At 38.7% G+C, this 9,507-nt stretch overlaps 1 protein-coding gene across 2 annotated transcripts; it reads left to right on the top strand.

Moving 5' to 3' along the window:
- The first annotated feature begins 1,375 nt into the window (after nt 1-1,375).
- On the top strand, nt 1,376-7,541 carry LOC115045792 (poly(rC)-binding protein 2-like). Of its 2 annotated transcripts, none has more exons than XM_029505698.1 (13): nt 1,376-1,518; nt 2,305-2,438; nt 2,609-2,632; nt 2,724-2,756; nt 2,862-2,978; nt 3,084-3,215; nt 3,312-3,440; nt 3,566-3,640; nt 3,913-3,954; nt 4,335-4,407; nt 4,503-4,558; nt 4,707-4,876; nt 5,704-7,541. In XM_029505698.1, exons 2-13 carry the CDS (start codon nt 2,370-2,372, stop codon nt 5,738-5,740), a joined length of 957 nt encoding a protein of 318 aa, XP_029361558.1. In that variant the 5' UTR covers nt 1,376-1,518; nt 2,305-2,369; the 3' UTR covers nt 5,741-7,541. The 2 variants fall into 2 exon arrangements, with proteins under 2 accessions (XP_029361558.1, XP_029361557.1); XM_029505697.1 differs by having other exon boundaries at nt 3,913-3,972.
- The last annotated feature ends 1,966 nt before the right edge of the window (nt 7,542-9,507 follow it).

Here is a 9,507-nt window from a genome sequence, read left to right as displayed (position 1 = left end):
AAACATTGACATTGGACAAATTTGACATTGGACCTAGGATTTTTTTCACATGATACAAAAGGAACCAAGACTTAAAAACAAATAAACTGATCAGCAATTTATTTCCTTGAAGAAAGTGGTCTCGCTGTATGTTAAAGGAAGGAACGCTGGACTTTGCTAAAGTTAATGCTGACAAGTCATAGTGCTTCTGAGAGGACAACCTTTAGAGAAATTAACCAAAATTAGATTTTTTATTTTATTTTTCTAAGCTCTGTGAACACAAAAATAAACAAGCTTTCAAAGAACAAAATGCAGACTTCACTGTGACTGATGGAGGAAGCTCTGTTATGGAGTTGCTTTAGTTGGATTAGGATGAAATGTAATCAGGGGATACTGCACTAAAACATGCGCTCTAATGTCAGAAAGTGCTGTCTGTAGTCACAGGCGAAGGCTCCTTCAGCAGGATACAGTAATGACTCAAAAGCAACGCATGCTGTATAAAAAGAAAACACCTGCTATAATCCGAATCAAACTGAACAACACTTTGATCGGAAGCATAAGGATGAATGCATCCAAAATATGTTACTGGAATTATTATTATTATTATTATTATTATTATTATTATTGCCCTACGATAGCTCACTAATTTCCTACCGCTTGTCCGTCAGGGTCACGGGGGGTGGTGGAGCCAACCCCAGCCTTCGGTCTGGATGGGGGAAGGGGGCGGGGCACACCTGGACAGGTAGCAGTTATACTATATTGAATGGGAATAATCAATAATGGTTTCAATTCACTTTAAGGAAAATTTTTTTCTGGCCATGTTTGCACGTGTCAATATATGTCGCTGTGTGACCTGTCAACACCAGATTTTGACTTTTGCACATGCACCTCAGGTCAAGTGTGCAGTAGTGGGTTCAAGATGAAAGACAGCAACACAATGGTGAAAAACTTTTTTTTGCACGAAATTGTTTGTACTTTCGTAAAAAATCTAATTAAATAAAGGCACACATATTAAGGTAGTTGAACTGCCAACAAGCCACTAAAATGTGATTAATTATTCGTTTGATTTCATGTTGTTTGCTACTCCTGAACACAATTATCATATTACACAACGATGGTGGATGGAGTCATCAGTTGCCTTTTTAGTCAGTAATGTGGCTTTAATCTGCATTTTTACACTAATAAAAATCTAAAATAAATGAAGGTGAACAACGAAAAAATAATCGTTATTTAAAAACGCACAACCGCCCCCAGTTTATTTTTCACTATGAAAATAATAGTTTTTATTTTATTTTATTTTTATTTTTGGGGGGGCGGGGAGCTCAGTGTGGGTGTGACTGACCCGGCTGAGGGGCGTGGCTGGAAGAGGTCAAAGTTGAAAGAATTTTGTCTTTTGTGCTAAGCTGAAGAGTGGAGTCCGATCGAACAGCCGTGTCTCTTCCCTCTTCCCCGGATCCTTTCAAAACTCCCTCCCGAACCTCTCCCCTCTTACCCCTGCCACCCTACCCCCCCCTGAACACACTTCCAGGGACGGTCCGGGTAAGACCTACAGAGATCTGGCTTTGTTTTGTCTCCCCTTTCGGACTGAAGGACAGGAATTACTCTCTGTGCCTCAGCGCGCTCAGCAGGCCGCGGGATCCGGCTATTCCCCGGAAAGGAGGATGCTAAGGCTAGCGAGCTGGATGGAAAATTACCGAACTATGTTCAGCTAGGGTTAGCTTGTTAGCTTCTGTGTTTCGTTTTGTTTTTTTCTACAATATTTGGCTACATGTCAAAACAGTCAAATCATTTGGATATTTCTGAAGTTATGGGGGGAAAGGTTGTCACAGTTGTAGCTAACTGAGCATTCAAGTCTTGGTTGCGTGACTGGTTGTGTTGCTCTTTCTGAAATAGGATTTGCGATGCTATCGTCGCTCTGCTAGCCTCCTGATGCTGCTGTCCAAACACACGGAGCATCAATTTATTCCGATCATACCACACAGAAGTTTTGGTAGCTAGTAATAAGTACTATTAATAATTTAACTAGCTATGTCGCTACAGCTGCTCTATGCCAGGAAATAGACGTCACCTCTGGGAGACAGTGGGTCATTGTGCTAACGTGAATGAGTGGACCAGAGCCAGACTAATGTGAATTACAGGACTGAAGTGAGTCTTTCTTTCGAAGTGTCCTGCAAACGTTATTAAACTCCGCTAAAGTCTGCGAGAGGTGAAGTGTCTGCATCGCCTCAGTGATCAGCTCTGACAGCAACTCTCCTCTGAGATGTTTTCATACTTTCCAGCAAATACATTTGTGTCTCATAGTCACATTTTCCACTCTTGTTTCAGACATCCATCCAGTGACCAAAGACTCACTCTGTTGGCCAACTTAGTGTCTGAATTGAACTGCAGTAATGGACTCAAGTCTGGTTGAAGGAGGACTTAATGTCACCTTAACCATCAGGCTACTCATGCATGGAAAGGTGAGTGTGACTGCATGCAAACTCACTCTGAGCCTCTGAGCTGAATTCTGTATTCATTCCCCTAACAAAGGATTATCTACATTAAACTGAAAGTGTGCTGAAATCAAACAGGCTCATGGATACATTAATTGCTTTAATGTGTTGGGGTTTTTTTGTGTTCTCTTTTGTAGGAGGTTGGAAGCATTATTGGCAAGGTAAGTTTGTTTTTACTGGCAGGACAATGAAATTTACATCTTGTCCACTGGTGTGTTTTGTAAATATTGTGTGCTTGTGCTTTGCCTACAGAAAGGAGAGTCAGTTAAGAAGATGAGAGAGGAGGTAGGATATTTGCATTTGGACTGACAATTACTCATGCATCACAAGGCAGCGCTGGGGCTGATTTATTTATTTATTATTTCCCATTTTGTTCCATTGTCTGTGCAGAGTGGTGCTCGCATCAACATCTCAGAGGGAAACTGTCCGGAGAGGATCATAACTCTTGCTGGACCCACCACCTCAATTTTTAAAGCCTTCTCAATGATCATTGAGAAACTGGAGGAGGTTAGACGTGCCTGCAACATCTTAAACAACACAACCTCTAGCAGTGGACTTGAAACGTTCATATTTTTAATGTGTTCTGGTCTGGTCTGGCCACTTTCCCTCCAGGACATCAGCACCTCAATGACTAACAGTACGGCCACCAGCAAACCGCCAGTCACCATGCGCCTCGTCGTGCCTGCCAGTCAGTGTGGCTCACTTATTGGAAAGGGTGGCTGCAAGATCAAGGAAATCAGAGAGGTCAGCTCTCACATTTCTTTGTTTTTTGTAAATATTTAAATTAATCCCTAATCCTTGATGCCTCTGAACTGTTATTGTTTACATTTGCGTCTCCAGTCAGCAGGAGCTCAGGTACAAGTAGCAGGGGACATGTTGCCCAACTCAACAGAGCGTGCCATCACGGTTGCAGGGACCCCACAGTCCATTATTGAGTGTGTCAAGCAGATCTGTGTTGTCATGCTTGAGGTACACTTTTTTTTTTTTTGGGGGGGGGGGGCTTGTAACTGTGTCTAAAATTCTGCTCTTGATTCATTATTTTCTGTTTAAATGTTCACGTTGCTTTAATAGTCATATGTGTATATTTCTCTTAGTCTCCACCAAAGGGAGTGACCATCCCGTACAGACCCAAACCCTCAGGCTCTCCTGTCATCTTTGCAGGTGGTCAGGTAAACAACAAAGTCATTTGAATTGTGTGCTTCCACTAGATTTGTCACAGGTAATACTTGGCTTGACAGTACTGGCTGAGAGATAACCACTCTGTCTTGTTCTGGTCAAAGACATTAGATTATACTGGGCTATTTTTCCAGGAGCTGGTGTGCTGTTTGTAGCATATCTGGCTTTGCTCTTGTAGCACAAGGACAGAAGGACTGATGGATATTGGAGTACACTGTGTGTGTGACATTGCCACACCCTTCTAAGTGGTGTTCTCTCCTTGCAGGCATATGCTGTCCAAGGGCAGCACGCCATTCCACAGCCTGATGTAAGTGAAGGGCCCTCTGTAAGTGATCCAATATATTTGCAACTTCGGTCCTGCGAAGCCATGCCACCTTCTTATTTCATCCCTCTCTTTCTTTTTTTGAACCACCACTGCTTGATAGACATCAATTTAATAATTCCAGAGATTATAGACCACAATGCTAATGTCAACATGTTTGTTTAAAAAAACAAAACAAAACAAAATGTAAGGTTAATTCATGGTCCCCATTTTCCATTTCACGTTTTTCTCCCATCATCACTATAACCACTTGCCAAGGGAAATAATACACAATTTCAGCTTTGATGTGTCTTCAGTTTTTTCCTCACTCATGATTTCTGTCTGTATTTGTTTGCTCTCTGTCATTTCCATCATTATCTCAACAGCTCACCAAACTTCACCAGCTGGCCATGCAGCAGAGCCCCTTCCCCATTGCACATAGCAACCAGGGCTTCCAGGGTAGGTGGACAGATTGACAGTGGCAATGTAATTGCTGTAGATTTGTAATAATCCACTTGTTCAACAATCTCATGGGTGTCTTTGCATTCCTTCAGCTGGGATGGATGCCTCTGCACAAACTGGCTCTCATGAGCTGACCATTCCAAATGATGTATGTGACATTCACCCCCTTTTACACATTTAGTGTGTGTCATATTAGCAAGGATATATTTTTAAAAAGATTGTTTACTTGGTGTGTGTTCTTTGCTGTGTGAGGTTGAAGGTGTTGATGTGTTGTCATGCTTTTCTTCTAATTTCAGCTTATTGGCTGCATCATTGGCCGTCAGGGCGCAAAGATCAATGAGATCCGTCAAATGTCAGGGGCTCAGATCAAGATTGCCAACCCTGTGGAAGGCTCAACTGACAGACAGGTCACCATCACTGGCTCCCACGCCAGTATCAGCTTGGCTGAATACCTGATCAATGCCAGGTAAGAAACAGCCAGTAAGCTACTGCAGTAGATCTTTCACAGAGCACCAAGTTGGCAGGAACAGGGAGCAGAACAGCTGTGTTGGAAGTTTTCTTTGCTTTGTCTGTTGCAGTTTGTCAGCTTCACGGCGAAGGCAGACTGAGTTCGCAGGGGATCAGCATTTATTTTCCAATGACACAATTATATGACATATTTTAGCTTATTTTAATTTTTGTGTTTAGTGTATCAATTCAGCCAGCAAGTTTTAATCTTGAATTGCCCTAATGTTTAATGACAGTAGTCCGAAGGACAAGTTGTACTTCCTCAAAATAAAGTTGGTTGACATTTACCATAGCTTTGTTCATATCAGACCATTATCAGTTTAGCCAGCTTTTACTGTTTACTTAATGGAAGGAAGGCGACGAGTTGTGTTTTGTACTAGAATTTATTGACTATAAAACTGGTGAAATTACCCCCACTTCCAGTCATGAAATATGATGTGAGCTCTCACTTAGATAAGTAGGTAGCCTTTACTTAAAGAAGATTGACTTTCTTTTATCCTATTTGGAGTCAGGAAAAGCAGTTTTCAGACCATTTCAGTGGTTAAAAAATGAAGTTATTATATTTCTCACCTGTTTTCACGTGTTTTAATGATGGTCAAAGATATTCTGCAGTAAAAAAATTGCAACATAAGTCAATCTGAACACCAACCCTTTGGAACTAGCAGTTCCTCACCCAATGATACAATAGACTTTTCTTTTTACTGCATAACTGTTAAAGCGATTGCCGCAACAAATTTTTCTGCATCTTTCAGTCAAATGTTAAGGTTGCTGTTTTCCTCTTCTCAGGCTGTCCTCTGAAGCTACTGGACTTGCAGCCAACTGACATGGAGGATCTTCATCAGCACCTAATGTAACCCCTCCCCCTACTTTTTACCAAGAGGTCCCTTATTGAACTTAATGCAAAAACCAAGTACTATAAACTCACTGTTTTCTCCTGCTTTGGTTACAACCTCATCCTGATATTGGTATTTTATTTATTTATTATGTTTTTAAATTCCCTTTTGCATATAGTTTTTAAAGACTTCCTTTGGTTGTATTTTTTTTCTTTTTATTTTGCTGTATATCTGTATGATCTTCTTGATATAGGTAAAGTTTTAGAAAAATCTGAAAAGGCATAAATAATGTTTTTTCTTATGTCAGATTTTTCTTAGAAAATGTAAAAATGAAGAAAAAAAGACACAATGTCATAGATGGGCTGTTTTTTTCCTTCCTTTTTAAATATCTATTTATTTTTATTTAATACACAGCTCCTTGTAAGAGTAGAATTCATCGACATTTGCCATCTTCTTTTTGAATGAGGAATTGTGGTTTTTAACGGGTTTCAGTGGGTGTAAATGATTTCAAGGTGAAGATGAATGCAGGAACAACCCTTTAGTCGGAAGGTAATTTATCCCTTGTCAAGTGTGGATTTAAGCTACATAATGTTTCACCTCTAATTTGATGAATTGTTTTGTGTCATTCCTGTTTCCATCCGTTTTACTTCTTGATCAGGACTTTTGAGCATCGTTGTGTACTGGATTCTGATAAGGGTGGGTGGGCCTTGGTGACTAGGAGTGGGCCTGAATGAGAGGAAAATATTTTCTTTTCTCTGAAATTACTAGAACCATAGTAATGAAGATAATGATGATAATAATAACATTGAAATGTTTGTTTTAAATAGAGAAAATATTTTTTTTAACTGCAGGGCTGGGGAATGCTGCAAGGGGCAAAACTACAAGACATATTGGTCTTTATAAGTATATTATGCTGAGGTATTAAATTATGATTAACTAGAAGGAGAACTATAGAATTAACACTAGTTTCCTGCTATCCTTTTTTGCCTGGGTCAGATTTTATTTTTTATTATTCTTTGCAGGATGAAGAAACTCACGTTTTGTGCACGTTTTCAAACTATTGTAGATCTGGGTGCAATTAAAATTGTTGAAGAAATTAAATGCAGAAATAAAAAAAAAAAGCTGTGAAATGCTTAAATGATCATTGATAAGTTTACTTATCTTAAAGGCAGCTGACAAGACGCCTTCATTAATTTGCTATCAGTGTCAGAGTTCCTGGTGCCATCCTCTGATAAGGTATCATTTGTAAAAGCTTTATAAGCTGTAACAATGGCCTTAAATAATATTTAATAAACCATTTGAAAATGTTTTATAAATTAATTATAAGTCTGTAATAACTTAAGTTGGTAGCTTTTAAGTTCAGAAGGGAGACCTTCAGCAAGTCTATTGTTATAAATGCTAGTAAGTCCCGAACAAAGGGTTTCATATCTCAATTTATAATAAGTCACCTTGTATCAAGTTGTTAAAGTCAGTATGACAGTAATAAAGGTAATGGTTAATAAGCCATCAGCTCAGCAATGTTGTCACATGTAATTGTTAACAAAGAAGTCAACGTTAATCCATCATGTCTCTGGTCCCAAATGCTAATAAGTTCCCATCCAGGAGGTCAGAGGTCAAACAGAATTTACTAATGATTTAAACAAGACAAAATGTCACGTGTTAGGATGGATTTCACACAAACTGGCAACCGAGAAATTGTTCTCAATAACTGCTCTATGAAGAATCAGCAACTGATTTATAGTAATGAAGGCACCATTTGCAGCTTACAAACATTATGAATGGGGGCCTTATCAGAAACTATCATTAATTGGTGAACCCAAAAATGTGGTCTTGCACCAAATCTTTTTGCTAAAAAGGGGGGGGGGGGGGCAAATTTCAGTCAGAAAAGGACGCTGGCTCAGTTTCGACATGCTTCAAGTCATTGAAAATAGTCATTTATTTCTTGTTCAGCTGTCTTAGGTGGTGCAGCAACAGCACAAACTGTAGCTATAACATGGTCCATCTTTTTAAACAACCAACACACATTTTGTTTTGTTGTTGTTTTTTTTTTTTAAACCAATACATAATTTATTGTTGCTCATAATATTTTGCTTTCGATATAACTCCTATGTTACAGGTACAATGTGCAATGCTGTATAAAAACAAAACATTTCTAACCAAACCCAAAGGATACTTACTGTTCTACTAGTAACCACCACAGAGAAGTGCTCTATTCCTTATCTGGCTACTTCCATAGCAATATTAAAGGGTAAAAGGTACAGTTGAGGTTTTTATGAAACCTGTCAGTGTAGAATTTCTTTTGGTTCATTATGAAAAGGAGAATAAATTTGGGATCAATGTAGTTTTTTTTTCTTGACTTTGGGAATGCTAAATTGCCACATGAAAAATTTTGCAGCGCACCTTTCTGAACAGATGCTTTCTTGTGACATCACACGAGTCACAGTCAGTTAAGGTTAATGACTACAAGTCTGAAAACTATTTACCTGAATCTTCATTACAGCTGCTGCCAAGTCAAGTTGCATTGTGGGGAAATATCTCTAGGTTACTTCCACCCAGAGTCAGCAGAGCTCTCTCTTGAACTCGGAAGTTAGAGGAGGCCATTTTTATGAACACATTCAACGCCTTTCAAACTGTTTCCATTAGCAGTAAATCTTACATTCATGAACATTTTAGAGCAGTGTGGAAGTAACAGTATGGTTATTTTGGAGCCTGTAGTTTCTGGTTCTGGTGAGTTGTATTGCATTACATGATACTGGTGTTTTTATTATTTTCTTCAACCTATTTATGTCTAAGCTAAATAACATCTCTTTGTAAAATAAGAACTGAACATTGCCCTCCTCATAAAGAGAAGATTTATTACAGGACTGTTGTATTAGTTGCATTAGATTTTGTTAGGTGCACTTACTAAACTCGCAAGTGAGCATATAGCTTATATGTTGAGAGAAGTTTATTTTTCGGAACCCAGAGATTTCCCATCTGATCCCAAATTTGATAAGCTTCATGAAAACCTCATACATGCCTTCTGTGTATTTGAAACTCAGTAGTAGGAGGGTAAAAAAAATATATATATCACCTACTGAGGACCCTAGGTATGCATCATGATTCATGTCCTGGTGAGATTTTCATTCCATTTTGACTTTTTTTTTTTTTTTTATCTTTGAGTGCTGACATTTATTAACAAAAACCAAATAACTCAATTAATACTTTCAGGATTAAAAAAGTGTAAACTTTCACAAAATATAAAACGGACACATTCAAACCATAAATTATAAACATGTAGTCATGCATTTGTTCACAGGGCTGCATACTGTTCAGTCTTACATTTTTATCTTACAAATAAAATAAAGTTAGATATTTCTCATGTGGTATGTATTGGATATTTACATTATTTTTCATTAGTATTTGATGCATTAGTGTGTGGAGTCATGAAGGACACTCCCAGAGTGAGGGTTAGAGTGTTTAAAGGACTACAAGTGTGGTATCTTCTTGTGCGTGCGTCTGTGAAAGGGTTTTTGCTGAACTGGAGCAGTGGCTGAGGTTACCTGGGTAACTATTTTGCCTAAAAAAAAAAAAAAGAAACCTACTGAACTTAAATGACATGTATCTGATGTCACAAGCTGCCAAAATATTTGATGTCAGGTTATGACAAATGCCCTATGTCATCTGATGTAGGTTTGCCAGCCAACATACTTATGAGACACCATAAGTCAACATGTCATAGTCTGAGCGGTGTAGTAGGTCTGATCCCTCATGACAA

Source organism: Echeneis naucrates, chromosome 7, assembly GCF_900963305.1.
Source record: "Echeneis naucrates chromosome 7, fEcheNa1.1, whole genome shotgun sequence".
Classification (NCBI taxonomy): domain Eukaryota; kingdom Metazoa; phylum Chordata; class Actinopteri; order Carangiformes; family Echeneidae; genus Echeneis; species Echeneis naucrates.
This window is presented reverse-complemented; position numbering and strand designations above follow the sequence as displayed.

What these genes read in the sequence shown, in the direction of transcription:
- LOC115045792 (XM_029505697.1), top strand. Translation starts at nt 2,370, where the DNA reads ATGGACTCAAGTCTGGTTGAAGGAGGACTTAATGTCACCTTAACCATC. An exon ending in GGCTACTCATGCATGGAAAG is followed by an intron (nt 2,439 to 2,608) that starts GTGAGTGTGACT and finishes TCTCTTTTGTAG; the next exon opens with GAGGTTGGAAGCATTATTGG. An exon ending in TTAAGAAGATGAGAGAGGAG is followed by an intron (nt 2,757 to 2,861) that starts GTAGGATATTTG and finishes TTGTCTGTGCAG; the next exon opens with AGTGGTGCTCGCATCAACAT.